At 50.2% G+C, this 19,462-nt stretch overlaps 1 protein-coding gene across 1 annotated transcript in view; it reads left to right on the forward strand.

Annotated features, from left to right (window-relative positions):
* The first annotated feature begins 6,748 nt into the window (after positions 1 to 6,748).
* The window catches only part of Bpifb1 (BPI fold containing family B member 1), a 32,944-nt gene continuing 20,230 nt past the window's right edge, over positions 6,749 to 19,462 (forward strand). Inside the window, exons 1-2 of the mRNA XM_032902428.1 lie at positions 6,749 to 6,793; positions 18,857 to 18,970. Of these exons, the coding sequence (XP_032758319.1) occupies positions 18,859 to 18,970 (112 nt within the window). The 5' untranslated portion in view covers positions 6,749 to 6,793; positions 18,857 to 18,858. The remainder of the gene's footprint in view (positions 6,794 to 18,856; positions 18,971 to 19,462) is intronic.

The following is a 19,462-nucleotide window of genomic DNA, read 5'->3' on the forward strand; positions in this document are numbered from 1 at the left end:
CCCATGAGTCCATTGGCCTTGCCATCGTAGACATGACCACACCCACGTCAAAATACACATTTACTCAGAACTTCACACACTCAGGGCTTCCTCGGCTCCTTACATGTTAACTTCTTAAAAGCACGGTAAGTCCCAGTTATAATCCCCCAGCAGTCGTAATGTTACTTTAGGTTCTGGTCTGCTTCGCGCTTTCCCTATGAGACATTGTTATACACTCGCATACACTCGATGATTATAATCACATACTGTATTAGCGTATTTCCCCCACTGCCTTCCTTCTTAGGATTCTTCTTGTGTGTTCTGTCATATTCTCAGAATACCACTATCAGTTCTTAAAAAAAAAAGTGTCTTGCTCTTCAGCATGGAAGATGATGAAGACAGCTGTCTGACAGAACCAAATGGCTCTGAATACTCTGGCAGCACCCAGGGGAAGTCCGTGCCACAGTGAGGCGGAGCCCTGTGTGCATCCACCTGATGACTGGGGTGAGGGATGCCCTCAGGCCTCCATGGTCTGCACGCCCAGCTATGCAGACTCTGTGCCTGATTCTGAAGTGGATTTGGTTGATTTGCTTGGATCGTGGTCACCAGGCACCTCATGATAGAAGAAAATATAAGATGGCTTTCGTTCAGTCTCGAGATCCAACAAAAACGCCTGCTAGTGATTCATTGCTTATATATAGCTCGATGTCTCCCCTCACACAGAAAGATTTCAAGAGAAAGCAAGATGCCAATGGAGCGGGTTTAATGAATGCCCAAAGTGCACACGGCCCTGAGTGGGGCCTGACTCCAGTCCCGACCACAAACTTTCTGTTTCCTGGGAATCTTACAAACAAGACTCTAAAGTTTGCTTACAGTAAAAATGTGTCTTCATTTCCTCGTGCACCCCCTCCCTATGGTTTTACCGTATCAGCTGTAATTCTATCCAGTGTGCCTTAGAAGCTAACCTATGACCTCATTTTCCAGAAAGGAAAAAGTTGAAAGGGGATGGGAAGGAGGCTCCACAGTTAAGAACACTTGAAGCTCTTGCAGAAGAGCACTGCTGGTTCCCAGCCCCTACATGACGGCTCACTCCAGCTCTAACCTCAGTTCCGGGGGATCTGACACCTCAGGCACCGAGCATACGTACATTCAGGCAAACACTCACATATTAAAAAGATAAATAAGTAATTTTTAAATAGTGGACAAGTTCTCAGAAACCCTTTCAACAATGTCACTTGAGAAGGCACCAAAACTGTCACTGCTTAAGCACAGCTCTCACAGAGGAAGCCTGTGTGTTCACACTTGGCTGTCCTGTGCCATTCCTAAGAGCTCCCACCCCCCACTCTCTGTACACCCTATGCTAAAGCTGTTTCCTGCTAAAGCCAAGCCCTGCTTCCCACTGATTCATCGGAAATTCTTTCCTGGGGCACAGTCAAGAATCTGGCTTCACCTGAGGTCTCTGGGGAAATAAAAAAACCTGACAGGCATCCTAACATGGGACTTTCCAGGGAGCTTTCAGGCCTTGAGCACCAGACTAAGACTGCCAAAGCACCTAGCTTCATGTCTGACAGGGGCCAAGCTGGTCATGCGTTCACATAACATGCACAGCACCCTGGGTTCAATCCCCAGAAATACATAAACCCAGTGCCCAGGAGGTGGAGGCAGCATGAGGCCATCCTTTCCTGTATAGGAAATCCAAGTTCAGCCTGGGCTTCATGAAGCTTTGTCTGAGAGAGAGAGAGAGAGAGAGAGAGAGAGAGAGAGAGAGAGAGAGAGAGAGAGCAAATCTCCACATCGGTACGTGATTTGACCTAAATGTGCAGTGGACACACACCCACTCATCTGCTAGACTGTAATCAGAGGCTTACTCTGCTTACCAGCCCACAGTTGTATCTACCCATTCTGCCCTTCCACCCATGTACGTACGAGCACCACATGCATGTAGTGCGGGCAGAGACCAGAAGAGAGCACATGTATGATCACCTGGAGCTGGAACTTCTGGTAGTTGTGAGCCACTGTGTTGGTGCTGGGAAGGAGGGACCCAGGTCATCTGCAAAGGCATCCAATGCTCTTAACTCCCAAGACATCTCTCCAGCCTATATTTTTAAATTTTAAGGTAAATTTTATCCACAACAAAATGTACAGATCTTTAACTGTGCGTGGGGCGTGGGGGTGCATGCTCATGAGTGTGTGTGTGTGTGTGTGTGTGTGTGTGTGTGTATTGGTGGTTGGTGTGAGTGTGTTATGTGTATATAGTGTATACATACACATGTATATGGAGGTACATGTGGTGGTTTGAATAAGAATGGTCACCAATAGGCTCATATATTTGAACATATAGCCATCAAGGGTTGTTGGAGGAAGTGTGTCACTGGAGATGGGCTTTGAGGTTTCAAAAGTTCAGGCCAAACATACAGTCAGTCTCTCTCTCTCTCTCTCTCTCTCTCTCTCTCTCTCTCTCTCTCTCTCTCTGTGTGTGTGTCTGTCTGTCTGTCTGTCTCTCTGTCTCTGTGTGTGTATGTGTGTCTGTCTGTCTCTGTCTCTGTCTGTGTATGTATGTATGTGTATGTGTGTGTGTTTGTGTGTCTGTCTGTCTCTATCTCTGCGCCTCTCTCTCTCTCTCTCTCTCTCTCTCTCTCTCTCTCTCTCTCTGCCTACAGATCAATCTATGACTCATAGCTACTTCTCCAACACTATGCTTGCCTATGGCCATATTCCTTGCTACCATACTTCCTGCCGTAATGATAGTGGACTAAAAGTCTGAAACTGTAAGTTGAAAAACCCCCATAGCGGGGAGACTCTCACTCAAATCTCGGGAAGACGCGACCCCAAGAACTCATGAGAGACCGTCCTTGCTATAATCACACAAGTTTTATTGATAGGAACCAGTGCACTGGGGTCAAGACTCATATCCCATGCAGGGGTAGAGGAGTTCGACCCCGAGTAGCTGGGAGAAGGGGTATTTAAAGGACGAAACCACAACCCAAGGGAATAGGGAGAATGTCATTGGAAAATGTCAAAAATACCATTGAAAAATACAGGGGAAACTCCTGTTTTCAAGATTGTTCTTTAAGATTTTAATCTAACTTTATGGTCAGTGAACAGAGTTGCTAAACCAGCTGGTGTAATCATCAGTTCTATGGTCAGTCAAGTTCCTGGAACAGAGTCACTGAACTGACTAACCTACATTTTTGGCTCGACTCTGTTTGCTGGGGGGTCTGAATTTTCCTTGGTCCTTCAAGGCAAGCCTACAAAGATTTCTTTTTTAAGAGATGCCTTGGTCATGGTGTCTCTTCACAGCAATAGAGCAGTGACTCAGCCAGTATGCATGTGCATGCATGTGCAGAGAGACTAGAGAATACTGAGTGCCTATCAGTCTGCTATGTTGCTCTGAGATAGAGTCCTCCATTGAACATGAAGCTAGGTTGACAGCCAGCAAGGGCCAGCCATTCTCCTGTGTGCACCCTGCCCCTTCACACTTCCACATCTCTGGGGTTGTAAGTGCTCATACTCAGCCCTTTATGGATTCTGGAGATGTGAACTCAGATCCCCAGCTCACACAGCAAATGCTCTTACCCACTGAGCCATCAGCCTCTGGGCATCCACCATGTGTATACTTGGTTTTCTTCAACATTTTAAGAGTTACACTAACCCACTTTCAACCAACATTTCTCGAACCCCCTCTGAGTATCAAACTAGTGTATTTTCTTATTAATAGTACACGTTAGTCGGGGATAGAACCATTACTGTGATTCGTATGCGTAGAGTGGATGGTTAGTTGACTTTGTCATGTGCCTATTACCAATGGGACAGGGAAAGGCAAACAATCACACATAAACACATTAGTGAGATCACTGCAGGAGGACCTCACTGTAGGAGGAGCCCACCAAATGGGAAGTGCAGGAAGGCAATCTTTAAGGAAGTGACAGCCAAGGAGATGCCTAAATAAGAGAGGGTGCCAGGACACCTTCCACTTTGACAATGAGCCTCCATCTCCCTAACTCTGTCACAAGAATGCCATCTTCCTCACAGGCTCTGGTGAGGATTAACTCAAGCGTGCTGTGTGTCCCTTGTCCCTGTGAGATACACAGGCAGCAAGGTGCTGTCCCACTTGCATCTGCTGCAGCTGTGCAAGCTCTTGGATACATCCTGGATCCTACTGAGTGGTGTTCTGGGTGCTGGAGATGCCATGGTGTCTTCCTCATGGAGCTCACAGTTCAGAGGGTAAGACAGTGTCAGAACAAGGTGACTGGAGCTGTAGGGAGACTTGCTAGGAAGGACCTTCATGACTTCTTGGTGGGATATTAATGCCTAGGCTTCAAGAAGGGGGAGATACCTAAGCTGAATTCTCTCTCTCTCTCTCTCTCTCTCTCTCTCTCTCTCTCTCTCTCTCTCTCTCTCTCTCTGTGTGTGTGTGTCTGTGTGTGTGTGTGTTTGTGTGTGTGTGTCTCTCTCTCTGTTTCCTCCTCTCTCCAGTCTTCCCTCTCTCTGTCTCTCTCATTCTCTCTGTGTCTCTCTCCCTCTGATGAGGTCTTATGTACCTTAAGTTAGCCTCAGACTCCCTCTATGGTTAAAAATAACCTTGAACTTCTGATTCTTCTGCCTTGAGTTCAGACTCAGGGCTCTGTTCACATTAGGCAAGTACTCTTCCTACTGAGCTACACCTGAGCCCTTAGGCTGAGTCTTAAAAAGACAAATGGGACATCTCCAGAGCTGTGAGAGCAAGAGTGCCTTTCAAGTGAGAAAACAGCTACGTAGGAGCAAAGGGAAATGAACTGCTTGACAGAACACAAGAGATCTAGTCACATCAGTGTAGGGGGGAAACCTGGAAAATTCAAGACTGGGAAAAGATGGGCTAAACCCATGGAGGATTTAAATTTAGCAGCCAAACTTTGTCCTGAGAGTCACGAGGCATCAGTGGCATTCCTTTTAAAGATGGTGTTAGCCCACACACACAAGACCTGACATTGTCCAATGTTAGTGAAAGAATGGGCTGACAAAATTCCTATAAACTGCAAGTGAAAACGTAGGATGGTGTAACCACTTTAGAAAAGGTTCTGTAAGTTTCTTATAAAGCTAATCAAACACTGAGCCCCGTGACCCAACAATTTCATCCCAGGAGAAATAAAGCATATTCACAAATTGATGTGCATGAAATATTTATAGAAAGTATGAAACTCCCTAGGGGCCACTTGAAAGAAGAATAAATTAGCACATTTTGGTGAATTTATACAATGGGAGACTGTGTCCCCATCAAGAGGATCAGCTGCAGCCCAGAGGCACCAAAGCAGTATCAGAGATAACACATGAGTGAGCGGGACTGAGATGTGCCCACGTGTTTGAAACCACCCAACAGACTAGACTAATCAATTGTGGGGAAAAGTTAGATCTGATCCCTGCTGTGGAAGCTCAAGAGGTACTGGCTGGGAAGGATTACAAGGGACAGGACCTCTCTTGGGTGACATTCTGAATCCTGACAGGAAGGGGAGGGAGTTACACGGGTATATACCTTTTGTCAAAGCTTTGCCAGTCAAATTGTATGCTCTGTTTTTCTCTGTGGCACTTTGCTAACCTGATTTTCTGCAGAATGATGATTGATGCCAGCCACAATGTCATGAGAGTGGCAGTCATGAGCATCACACAGATGACGCAGTCCCTAGGACTGTTTTATTGGTTCCAGAATGTTCTCTTGTCTAAGACTTGGTACCAGCCATGTCAGGCATTGTGGCAATCTCACCCAGGGTCCATTCACATCATACTTCATACCTGCCGGATTCCTTTTGTATCTGGGTAGCTTTGAAAAGGCAATTCATCAGGCTGATACCCCCTCATCTGTACTGTGAGTTTAAACCCCTCCAGGTCAACAGTTGCTTTGAGGTCCAAAGAGTGATGTCGAGTTCCAGAGCAAGGGCCTGACTTTGATTTCCCCAGCCCCAGCTCACCAGGATGTCAGAGGTGACTAGTATCAGCTGAACTCAGATAGTCAACAAAGAAAACTATATGGTGGCCCCTCTCTGAGCTGAAACTAGACTGTTAGCAAATATTGAACTCCAGGCTCTAAAGCACCACCAGAGTACCGAGGGAAAGGGCACAGACGTTTGCAACTTTCTTTGAAATCGCTCTATCAGTACCATAGGCAGGTGTCAGAGAATAAAGCAAGTGCAGTCAGGTATCCATGGTGACACAGAAGCACCCAATATACTCTTGGGAAATTCTCACAGTAAGTTACCAGGGTTAGGCAAGATGGCTGTGGTAACAATGACAAGAAATGGCAGGTGGGGTGGAAGTCAGGGATGCCTATGAAGAATAAATTAGGGGACCTGAGGAAGACCTGAGCTGCAGAGGTAGAGAGGAGAGGTAGACAGAGACACCATTTGTGGTGTGACAGAAACAAGGTGGAAAAATGACCGGAAGTTGGGTCTACTCTGCAAAGAAATAGAACTGTCTCTGTCAGGAGCATCAGAGCTGCATAAAGAGGGGTGAAGACAGGAGAGGGCAGGGGCAGGATCATGGTCAGTCCCCCACACTTTGGTGGTGAACTTGGCTTGCCTTTGTCTAGGGGTTGAACCCCTTGGTGCCTCCTTCGCCTGGATGACCTGGTGACCGAATGAGTAAATGTTAGCACAGAACCCAACCCTATAAAGGGGGCCATGAGGGAGGTTCCCCTGTGTACCCCGCTGGCCCCCAGGGCATCAGGCCAAGCAAACACCAAGGTATTCAAAGCCCTAGGAGGGCCCAGGCCCCAGAACAGGCGCAGAGGTGAGAGGACTTGCTTCGCTTGGGTCTTAGAGGTTCTGCTGCTGGACACCCCAAGGTGAGAGACTGCAATCCGGGTGTCACGCACTTGGGATGTGCTCAGTGCATTGCTGGCACTCAATATCTTGGGGAGGCTTTTCTAGAATCTATGCCTCAATGGCATTGTGGCACCGTGGCACTGTCAGGTGGCACTCTGGCACCATCGAGTGGCAGTAAGCAAATGATTTCATTCCTAGTCTCTCGGTCCTTGTGGTGATAACTCAGAGAAGAGCTGGACGTGGTGCTCATGTGTTTCCAGCACATCTCTAACCATTCATTAAATCCTCCCTTGAAGAGGACAAAGCAAGGGCCCAGAGTGTGGCTCAGTGGTGGGGTTCTTGCTTACGCCTGGCTTCCGGGTTCAATCCCCAGCACCAGGTGAAGGAGGGGTTGGTTGCCAGAGGTCAATAACATACTTCTGTTTGCATAGAAGCTTAAATAACCATTTCCTTCCTACCTCATGCCTGTCTAGCAAGGGCTTGCCCAAACCCCATCCACAGGTGTCCAGATACCTGTGTGGGGTGGGGCTGCACACATGAAAACAGCAGTCATCACACCTAAACACCCAAACTTGGTTGTCACCATCGTTGGTATCGCTGTGGTCCTGTGGTTGATGGAAAGTGGCATTCTCCACTTTAGGAAGTGAGACACGATTTCCAGTTACGAGTAGAATATTGAGCTCATTCAAGCTTTGCAGTGTGGCTTTGTAGGTCAAAACGAATGTTAACAATTAAGAGTCTCAGCCATTGGTAAATAGGATCATCTGAGGAGGTTGTGGGCAGCTAAATACGGGTACCCAGCTGACACTGGCAAAAGGTCAAGAGGGCCAGGATTGAAGTCACACAGACTTGAGTTCAAATCCTGGCTTCATCACTGTGACCTTGAATAAGTCACCACACTAGGACTTCATCTGTGCCATGAGAATTATAACTAAGCTACCGGGCTCAGGACCAGCCACTGCCTGCTGAGCATTCAGAAACAGCAGGGCCAGTCTGTTCTGCATGCTAGGCATCCCACTTCCCCAAAGTTGTTTGTAAATCCAAACACATGGAAGTTGAGCAGGGAGAGTGGTAGGGTGTGTGTGTGTGTGTGTGTGTGTGTGTGTGTGTGTGTCTGTGTGTGTGTGTGTGTGTCTGTGTCTGTGTGTCTGTGTGTGTGTGTCTCTGTATGTGTGTGTGTGTGTGTGTCTGTGTGTGTGTGTGTCTGTGTGTGTGTGTGTGTTGGGGGGAGGGACCATCCAACTTTCAGTGGGACTGAAACCTCTTAGATAATGCCATGATGGCCTCTCCAGTTGCCTCTTTGTTCCAGTCACACACTATAAGTATGGAGCACTGCGGTTTACATTGGTTTGTCTATAGTTCACGTGATCTTGTCCAGAGATCCTTGGTCTAGAAGAATGTGTCCCCTGCTGTGTCCAAGGCGTACAGAACTCAGCTCTGCTCACACATCTGATGGCTAGCCAGCTCAGTCTCTCTCTCTCTCTCTCTCTCTCTCTCTCTCTCTCTCTCTCACACACACACACACACACACACACACACACACACACACACCCTGGATTTCTAAAGAAACAGAAATTCCAGGAGGATGCTGGGGGTGAACCCCTAAGACCACACGGTGAAGTCTCAGGCCGCAGCCATCTCCCTGGGCCTGCCCCGGGCTGGTGAGTCCTGTCCTGGAGTAAAGTGGAAGAGGTTGCCCTGAGGGGCCATCTCCACCACAGCCAAGCAGGAGAAGATGAGGCTAACCTCAGAGCTCTTCTCAATTTGAGAAACTCATCCGCTCAGAAGCGTCCTCCTCTCAGAGGTGCCCCATCTCCTCAGCCCCCAACGCGCAGACACACCTACAGGAGTAGTCTCAGACGCCTGGATTTTCCGGACACTGGTTTTCCTACATCCAGCCATGGACGTGGACAGGAATTCAGTGAGTGCAGCAGTGATGTCAGAGATGCTCAGGCTAAGAGTCCTTTGGGGCTGTAGAGATGGCTCAGCTATTTAGAGGACTAGGGCCCATGTGGTGGTTGACAACCACAGATAACTCCAGTTCCAGAGAGTCCAATGCCGTCTTCTGGACTCCACAGGGTCAGGCACATGCATGTGGTTGGTGTACATGTAGGCAAAGCACTCATACACTTAAAACAAAATAAACTTTAAAAACACTTCCTGGGCCTAGGCCCTGCTCTAAGCTAACACTCAGAGCTTTTCGGGTCCATCCCTCGGAAGTGCGACTCAGTCAAGGTCAGACATAGCTGACTGTCCAGAGCCCTGCCAACCCCAGACTGTAGCACAGGGAGGAGAGGACACACATCCAGGGCCACATCAGGAGGTCTGCTTTATCCAGGTGCCACAACCTTGCTCTCCACGGGGTCCCAGCTCTACCAGCCTCAACAGTGGCACCTAGAGATGCACAGGGAGAGGGAGAAAGAGTGAAGGGAAGGAACTAAGAAGAGGAGAGAGAGGTAGGGAGAGAGATAGGACAAGGACAAATGGGTATGAGAGAGAGAGAGAGAGAGAGAGAGAGAGAGAGAGAGAGAGAGAGAGAGAGAGGAAAAAGAGACTTGGAGAAACCGGAAACAGAGAGAGACCTGAAGAGAGCTGGAGCTCCAGATAGAACAGTGCTCAAGGCATGACTTGGGGAGTCAGAAGAGGCAGTTGTCCCCTCCCCCGACCCAGGGAGGTTCTGGTGCAGGTGCAGCACCCCGGGAAGAGCCGTGCTGTCCACTCCATGCTTGCCACGGGGTTCAGACAGCTCTCAGACTCACTGAGAGACCTCACTCGAAATGCCTCCCTTGCCCCGTACCCACCTCTTGGTTAGTTCCTCTCCCCCAATATCTCTACCTAGCTAGTCTCCTCTCAGAGCACTCTTCCGGAGGCCTCAACAGCAATGCCGGGGACAGTGACACCCTGGAACAGTGCAGACCTCTGTCAGACTTGATCTTCCACTGTGTGTTGCTTCTGTCCTCACATTGCCTGTGGGTCCCACACTCTCAGACCCTGACAACATTCCCCATGCCACATTTGACGTGAACTCCTTGCAGCAGACACATATGTCACACTGTCCCAGGTCCTGTGCTAAAAGCACCCAGCCTCCAGCCTCCAGCCTCCAGCCTCCAGCCTCCTCTGATCCCAAGCTGCCAATGGGGAAGGAACTCGGAGCACTGAGCCCCACCACTGCCTGCTGTGACCTTTGCACCTGAGGCTACCTGAGCACCTGCCAGGCCCCGGGTGTGAGCCCCGTCAGGGCGGGGCCCTGATCCTCATTTCCAGGCAGAGCTGGGACTGAGCCTGGCTTAGCCGTGGTTTGTTTGCATTTAATTTAGTCTATTCCTGCCCTACAAAAGAGGGATTATGCCCAGAAAGTTCCAGAACCGGGATTTCCGGGCTGCTGAGACCGTGCTTTTGTGCACTTATCAGTGGTGGCGTGGCAAAGTTTCCAGCTAACTTGGGGTGGGCAGGGCTATGACTCAGGCTCTGGGAAAGAGAGGCCTTGCTACACAGCCTTGGCCTCTGCCAGCCTCCTTCTACTCCATTTCAAGTTGTTTAGTGTGATGATTGGCTGATCCAAAAGAATGCAATGATGTAAAAGAAAAAAAAAGTTTAAATCCTAAAATCACCAAGATCATAAAAGTCACCTGGGATCACATCACCAAAAAGAAAGCGGAAAAAAGTAACTAGATGTTATCTCAGGGGGGTCATATCCTTCCAGAACATTCTCTAGGTTAATTTCACTTGCCTCAGTCTTTCTGCGTTGTTTAGTGACAGTTGCCTGGTGGCTGTGGACTAAATAGATCCCCTGTTTCAGGACATTTACGTTGGGCCTGCTTTGGGGCTAGTACCAGTAACCACACTGAAGGCAGCATCCTAACAATCATGTTCCCAAACTATTTGATCATTCCCTCAGCGGAGCCCTGATTCCCCAACCCTGACTCAAGGGACTGAGCCTATCACATGGGAAGGAGGAACAGCCCTACCTGTCTTGAATATCGGGTGGGCTCTCTCTCCTATGGACAGGCCTATGCAAAGCAGCCAGGAAAAGGTACCACAGAACCTACATCTTTAGTTTCCATTTGGGGACACTGAGGCCAGAGATAGGAACAACTTTTCCAAAATCAGCCCACTTGAGGCAGTGGCAAACTTCATGTCATTTAGACTTTTCTCCTTCCACTTCTACGTGTCTAGGATTTTACCAGAATGGACGGTCTTTAACAGGGAGGAAGCAGGAGGCAGCAGTACAAGGCCTCTGGATTGCTTCTGACAGAAATTGCTAGTCAACTGTCAACTGTCACATCCTTTCCTGCTGGACCCAAACCCCTGAGGACATCGACAACCATGACCGGGGCTTGGTACAATAGTGAATCCCCGTTGGTACCCAGAAGAGCCAGTGTGTAGAGGACTTGAGTCTGCCAAGAGTAGCTTGAATTCTTGCTTTCCTTCTGTCCTCTTCCAGGCAAGAAACCGTTGGAAATCCTGCTGGTTTCCAGCTGACCAATCCCACCATGCCACTCCTCCCCACACCCTCTGTTTCTATGCAACCACGGTCTTCTCCGGAAAGGCTGCCCTCATCGAAGCAGGACAGGGTGGGACAGGGTGGCAGAGCAGAGGAGAGAGTGAGGAAGAGCTGCCCCTGCTCTAGGGCCATGGGAACTCAGGCAGGTCACTGTTCTTCCCCAAGACCCTGATCCATCTGGGACAGGGGGATCCCAATATGCTATTCTCTTCTTCCTGAGACTGCTTGATGGTCTGTAGAGGAGAGGTTGATGGTCTTTTCCACTGTGCCTCTTGCTGCACAGGGACAACCAGCTTTGATGTGACATGGCGTCTCTCCTCAGCCCTAACCCCTCTGCCTTAGATGGCTGGTGGCTAGAGCCCTGCTCACCATCTGAGAGTGGTGAGGACCACCATTCTCCACCATCTGAGAGGTGGAGAAGAGGGAAGAAAAGTGCGTCCTGGCTGTGCAAGGTATCCTTGCTCTCTGTGGATGGATGCGCTTTACGCTGGGCCTTAGTGGCGCTCTGGAAATTTTTCTAAGCCTCTCTGCTGAGTGTCCCAAGTCTTAACCGGTTCAAGGCAGAGCTGCCTGCTGCCCACCCTGCCCACTGAACCATCCTCTCCAGCCGTCCCTGGCCCTCCTCAGTCCCTGCCTTTCTGGTGTCAACTCATCTCCTCCCCAAACCATGACCTCTAGCAAGCAAAGAGCCTGTCCTGCTGTGACCACACCAGCCTGGATGCCATCCACAGCAGTGACTTCCCAAACATGTCGTTCTGCCCACCATAACTGCAGCTCATTCACATGAACAGAACTCAACCCTTTGTACATCTCACTTCAGGAACATAGCCTCAAGCTCCTAAGTGATCTTGGGAGAGCCCTCTCCCTCTAGAACCCTGTTTCTTTCTGGGAGACCTGCGCTGTCCCTTAAGAAACGCCTTCACAGAGATGGACGTGTGGTGCACGCTTGTAATATCAGCACCTGGGAGCAGAGACAGGAAAATGGAAAGTTCAAATCCAGCCTGAAAAACATAGGAAACCCTTGTCCAAAAAGAGAAAGGGAGGGAGGAGGGGTTGAGGGGAAGAGTGTGAGATAGGAATGAAGGGAATGCCTCCACGATACCCCGCCCACATCTGATAGTGCTCAGTACTCTAACTGGATCAGGGCTCCTGCGTGACGGAACCCCACCCTGACCCCCACACCCCTGCACTGTGGCCTGCCCGTCTCCTTGTCGCAAAGCATCTGTGGAGTTGCAGGGCCTAGCACGCTTGAGTTTCCAGCAAATTCTAGTGTGACACCCCCCTGTGTATAGCCAGAGCGCCCTGCGCTCCCCAGGTGACAAGCAAAGGCCTCTCCAAAGAGAGAAGCTGAAACCTGGCAGATGAAAGGCAGCAGCCTGGGAGAAGGCACGGCATGTGCCAAAGCCCTGGGGTGGGAATGACAGGAAAGTAGGGCAAACTAGTACGGAAAGAGGACTTAGATAAGCAGCCAACAGTGCTGGGTCTTACAGAGCTTGGTTCTTATGCAAAAGCACTGCAAACTTTGGCAAGTTGGACAGAGGGCCAATGGCTGCTGGGCAGAGTGGATCTTTGGTGAAAGAGACTTAACGTGAAGACACAGAGACCAAGAGGGGACGAACTGTATAAGAACAGGGAAAGGGAGGGAGCAGAGGGATGGCTCGGTGCATAAAGCTCTGTTGCAGTAAACATGGGGACCTGAGTTTGGATCCCTGGACCCATATAAAAGTCTGGGACAGCAGCATGTGCGTGACCCAAAACAGGCCAGGGCCAGACACAGACAGGCTCTGTGGACTCGCTGACCAGCCAGTCTACTTGAATCAATGAGCTCCAGGTTCAGTGAGAGGTTGTGTCTCAAAAACTAGGATGGACCCAGCGCTGGAGAGGTGGCTCAGTGGTTAGAGCACTCGCTGCTCTTCCCGAGGACCTGAGTTTGGTTCCCAGCACCCACACCAGGTGACATAACTGCCGGCAGCTACAGCTCTAAGGGAATGGATGTCCTCTTCTGGCCTCTGTGAGCACCTCCATACACAGGGCATACACTCACACAGACGCAGACACATAAATAAAAACTGTTAAAAAATCTTTCCTAAGAGAAAATAATGAGATAGTGAGGCACAGAGGTCGAGCAACAGAGGTGGACGCCTGGCATCAACCTCTGGTGTCGTGTGTGTGTGTGTGTGTGTGTGTGTGTGTGTGTGTGTGTGTGTGTGTGTATGTACATGCATGTGCATGCGTGACACACAAAACATACATGCTCACATACACACACACCAAATAAATACATAACTTTTAAAAACACGAAGGAATAAGGAATAATGGAGGGACAAAAGAGATGTCAGGCACAGGGAACAAAACTCAGGATTGTAGTGTGGGCTTTGAGGACTCACCAGAGGGTTAAGATGACAGGGATCAAGCCGGGGAGCTGTTCCCTTCTGGATTGGGTCCTGAAGTTGTCTGGTGAGAGTAGCTTTGTAATGGTGGTAGAGTTGCCCATTCAGTGGGTGAGGATGTAAGCATTTTCTCCTCCGAAGGGAGCAGAGACCACAACTCAGGCACAGGAGAGGGTGAATGCCATTTTCCAAACTCCAAGGTTTCCCTCTGGCTACCACCACAGAGGAGCTTTTATTATTATTATTATTATTATTATTATTATTATATTTTTACTTTTGTTATTTTATGTATATGGGCGTTTTGCCTGCATGCACATCTTTGAACCAAGTATGTGTATGGTGCACAGAAAGGCCAGGAGAGGGTGTTGGCTTTCCTGGAACTGCAGGTACAAATGTGGATGCTGGGACTCGAGCCCAAGTCCTCTATAAGAACAGCCAGTGCTCTTAACCACTGAGCTATCTCTCCAGGCCCAAGAGGAGCTTTTGTGAGGTGTGAGGAGTTCCAGGAAGGGAATGCACACCAGAGTGTGAGGGTCTGAGAGAAACGAGACCAGAGGAAGAGGTGCAAGGCAGGGCCACATGGGACCAGGTACACAACCCAAGGGGTCCGGTGATGCCTGTTCAACCCTGAGTAGACTGAGCTGAAAGGCAGGAAGCCAGAGCAGGTGCGGGCACTGGCCTTGGCACCAGCTCTACCACCCTACAGAGGGACATTGTCTGTGGGCAGCAGGCATGGCAGCTGAGGAACCAAACGGGCGTGTGTCTCTCTGCACATGTGCCTGAGGCACTGGCAGGGTCCTTCCGGGAGCCCTCCTGGCTCTGCAGCAGCTTGCCTTGGGTGTTCAGGGTCTGTTGAGTGTTCCAGACACGGCAGGATGCAAACCACACTTTCCTCCGTGACCAGCCAGAGACTGTTTAACCTCAGGAACACTGCCCCTCTCTCATCATCATACAGATGGGGACAAGACTTAAACAATGGATCTCTTAGCCCTAATCCACAGTTTACCACTTCCAGATAGAAGCCAAGACACGTGTCCAAAGGTCACATCAATATCCCTACTGACCCTAACGTTAACCAGGACCCACCAGGGCAGAGTGGTCAGGAGTGTGTGGCCTTCACTAGGTGAGTGGGCTCAAGGCCCCTCCCTGACTCCTGGTCCTGTGGCCTTGAACAAATCTCTCAGCCTCCGATGATCCTGGAAAAGGCAGAGCTGTTAATTCCCATCTGGCACTGCATGGCTAAGTGGGACCAGCCTGTGTCCAGGCAGGGGTGGCCAGGGCCCCTCTGGCCAGTTCACTCTTGTCCCTGGGCCCATGGTCCATCACTCATTTTTCTTTAGCTCCACAAACACCCACTGCCTTCCTGGTGGTGTCAATGAAGCAGCTTAGGTCACAAAATGACCTGTGACAAGGGCATATGGCCCACAGCTCAGCCTGGTAGACAGCACTACCATGAACTGCCATTGTACCAAGGAGGTGAGAGGTGAAGCGCCTTGCCGAGGGAAGCATAGCAAAGAAGTAGCGTGGTGGGGGAGGGGGATGCACGCCTATTCTCTTAAAGAAATCAGTGAGTAGAGATGTGGTGTCCTTGCTGCATGGAAGTGGGTGTGATGGGCAAGGCTGTGCCTCCCTTGCTTCCAGGGGGTTGCCCTGCCTGAACTGTCTAGTCACTTCTCTACAAACCTCATCCTGTTGTAAGCAGTAACAGTGACAGCAGCCCCAAACACACTGCTACTGAGCGTCCCTCTGAGTAGGCCATGTCCTCAGCTAGGTGCCCTGTAAGACAGAGGAGCTTGAGTTTGCCCATGTCACGTGTACGCCCATTTCACATATGGACACTGAGAGGCTCAGAGTCCCAAGTCACTTCGAGTGAAAAAGGTGAAGACAGGGCTTGAACCTGCTTTGACCCCTAGCACACATCCTGCATCTACCATGCTGTGGAAATAAATGACCCCAGATGGCTTTTGAAGCCAGATTTCTGCTTGGACCCCTGGCTCTTCTGTTTGCTGACTGTGGAGACTGGTTCCTCCTTGCTAATAGCAGGATGACCGGCTGACCATGTGTGAGGAGGATACCCATCAGCCTAACTGATGGAAAACATAGGGTGATGTCAGCCATGTCTGGGATGTTCGTTCACTGTGGCTGCTACCATGCTCATCGTGGTCCTGTACGAGGCATGGAGGTCCCTGTGCTCACAGACAGACACTAGGGGAACTAATGTCAAACACATAGCCTGTAATCCACCCAAAAGACCTGGAGAGGACATATTTATTAGCTCTATCTGTGTGGCCAGAGACTTTGCAGACCCAGCTCCTCCCCGAGACCCTCAGTCAATCTATAGAAGCTCTCTCTAAGGACTTTAGAAGAGTTCTAACGCAGTCGTGACTGGTCTTCATTTAGCTTACTGTGTCCCTCAGGGAGGCTTACATATGCCTTTTTTGTGGATGTGAAACTGATTTCATTTTCATCAAACAAGTTTTCACCAAATTGTGCTGTGCTGTGCTTAAATATGCCTAAAATGACCTACTCGGGTCAGACTTCAGAAGTTTGAACCAACGCGGGCTACAGAGTCATATTGAACTGAACTGCCTTCCTGTCCTCTGTGGAGCCTCACCTTTCTGGCTGTAGAGATTGCAAAGACCACTACATAGACCTGTGGACAGTGATTTCCTGGGATGCAGGGAGTCCTTGTAAGGCTTGCTGGATGCTTACCATGTGTCCCAGTGCTCCCTCTGTCCCTCCAGCCAGCTTAGACCCTCCTTTCTCCAAACCTCAGGAAGCTAGAGCTCCCAGACTGCTTCCAGGAAGGGCTTTGGTTCACCAAGAGCTACAAATATTTACCTTGGAGACCTCGGCCCAGCCTGAGGTCTTGGCCCACATGCTCAAGGTGGCTGCCCAAGTCTGGATGCAAGATATAAGGCTGGGTCTCCAAACTCACCACCGAGGAGAGGAGCAGGCAGACCCAGGACTCCAGCACATTCAGGTAAAACAGGAGAAGGGTCTAGAGGCCTGGACAGTCAGGAAGGTTCCTCACAGAGAAGACTCGCTGAGAGTAGCCAAACTGCTGGGCGAGAACTGAGCCTAATAACACCCCTGTCAGCTCTGGTTTCTGGGGATCAAGAGAGGCAGGGAGGTGCTGGTATTCACATCCAAAAGCCATGAACAAAGATTGAAGCGTAAGACAGGTAGGCCTTTTCCAGTCCTCAGTGTACGGACTTCAAACCACTGCACAGAGTGGCCGTGCGGTGTCTGCATATGCTGAGCTGTTGCTGGGGACAAAGAGAAGCATCCGTCACAGCAGCCCTCAAAGAACTCCCAGGTGGCCATTATGTGATTACTGTGTTTAAGGAAGGCCCAGGACCAGAGAAAATCAGAGAAGCCTTCATGGAAGAGATAGTGTGAAAGATGCAAAGTTGAGTGGATGCTGGAGAGGAGCAAAAGGCATGAAAAGGGAAGGGGTTGAGGACTACATAGTGGGTCCATGATGAGAACAGAGACTAGGACCACATAGTGGGTCTATATAGAAGGCATGGGTTGAGGGCCACGTAGTGAGTCCATGACAAGGACAGAGGCTAAGGACCATGTGAGGGTCTGTAAACAGAGCAGGGGCTGAGGACCATAAAGTGGGTCCATGAAGAGGGCAGGAGATGGGGAACAAAGGGTGGATGGGCACAGGCTGGGATATGAGGGTGACAGTATCTCCCAGAAGAGGCAATGCTACAGCTTCTGGGCTCAGAACCCCTCTAATCAGGAGGCTGAGCAGGGGGCAGGAGAAGGGGGCTGAAGGGGTCCAAAGGATTTGGAAGATAAAGACACCATTTGATGGCATGACTGCCTTGTCAACCAATGCAAGCTGTCAGCTTGGCCCTCCGGTTTTAATTGTAGTATGGCTTCCTCAGATCCCAGGATCAGTAATCACAGTCCTCATTGGTAGGCTCAATAGCATTCATGAGTAACATCAAACCGCAGATGCATTCTCCCTCACAACTCCCCTCCCGGGTGCTATCATCTCACATTAGCCAGCCGCTCATGGGCTCCAAAAGGTTAAGTCCCTCGCCCGATCACCAAGCCAGCCATAGAAGATCTCCTACTGGAGTCTCTGACTCCCAGACCCACAACACATCCCCTTCAGGTTGCTGACACTCACGGATGGGGACTGTGCAGCTTTGTAGGGATGTCCAGAAGGCTGGCTCCAGTTTGCCCACAGCCCCTCAGAGGTCATTCATTCACTCTGCAATTCTGTATGAAGCACCACAGCCAGGCTCTGTGCTGGGTGTAGAGACAGTCAGGAGCAGCCAGCAAGGTTCTCCCTCCCAGAGTTCACAGCCTGGTCAGGAACTCTGATTTGACAACAGTGTCTCATTCCACAACAGACACATTAGTCTTTGGTGACAAGACACCCACATTCTGAGGCAGGCAAGGGCACATGGGTCCCAAGGGCCATGTCTCCCTTTTCTCTAAACGAGACAGTCTGCAGAAATCTTCAGCTCCGTGTAAGGAGTTTGGGGAGGAAGACTGATCAGGGCTGAAGGTGTAGTCTCTGGCCTGTGGAGAGTAACAAGTTGTCAAGGGACAGACGCCCCAGCACCACAGCATCTCTCCCAGAAACTATCATGGCTGAGAGCAGAAATGGGACAAGAAATGGCTGCTTTAAGCGTTGCTCAAAAGGAGGGTTGCTCCAGGCTGTGCATTCTGAGAGGGAGTAGCTTGCTGCCTGCTCCTGACTGTTCCTACACCCAGCACAGAGCCCGGCTGTGGGGCTTCATACAGAACTGCAGAGTGAATGAATGACCTTTGAGAGACTGTGGACAAACTGGAGCCAGCCTTCTGAAGATCCTTGTGGGTTTTCTGCAAGGAAATGGCTGTCTGCCAAGTTCTTCTTGTGGGAAAGGCAACACACTGAATGATTTCTAGATACTGCTAATCCCAGAGACTCTGTGAAGTGATGCTTCATCGTGCCCACTTGCCAGAGGAGAACCCCAAAGCATAGAAGTATCTGTGTTTTAGCCGATGATTCGAGAATGTACGGCTAAGTCTTGGCTCTTACCTACTGCCCTGAATGTCTCTCCTGGACACTGTGCCCCAGGATACCAGGCATTATGTGCCTCCCACGGGCCCCTCTGTCCAGCTATCAGGACCCTTGTGTTTACCACAGGCCCTACTACCTGCCACCTACTTCTCATCAATAGCCATGAAGATGACCAACCCATGGATCGTCAGCCTCCTGCTGGGAGCCACACTGGTCCAAGCTAACCTCTATCCTCCTGCAGTGCTCAACCTTGGCCCAGAAGTCATCAAGAAGCGTAAGTCATGAGCCCCCAGGCCTCAGCACCATAGAGCAAGGGCAGATGGAGCAGTCCTCCATAAAGGAAGGGAATTCTTCATCAAAGGAAACTACCAGGCAGGGGTGGAGCCCCAGGCTAGCAGCTGAGGTATGAAGGTCTGGGGTAGAATGATCTCAAGAGCCCATGATACCAGATGTCCCAATAATATTATCCCTAAGACCTACCAGTGGGCAGAATCGGGTGGCTTCAGTCCCACCCAAGGGTTTGTTACTCCAGATCCATGACCCTAGGCCTGGCCCTGGACCTAAGCTTACTTTCTGTAAGCACATGGGAAGGCCTTTCTCCCTGGGCCAACGGGAACTTCCAATACCACAGGAACTGAGGAGAGTCCCAGGCTCTCTAGGCAGCCTTCTCCCTGGCTCATTTCTGCCATAGGACACAGTCCTGTGCTAGAGGACACTTGGCAGCATCTTCCACCCAGGCACTGATACGGGTCTCCTGTGGCAGTGT

Source organism: Rattus rattus, chromosome 5 (assembly GCF_011064425.1).
Source record: "Rattus rattus isolate New Zealand chromosome 5, Rrattus_CSIRO_v1, whole genome shotgun sequence".
Lineage (NCBI taxonomy): Eukaryota > Metazoa > Chordata > Mammalia > Rodentia > Muridae > Rattus > Rattus rattus.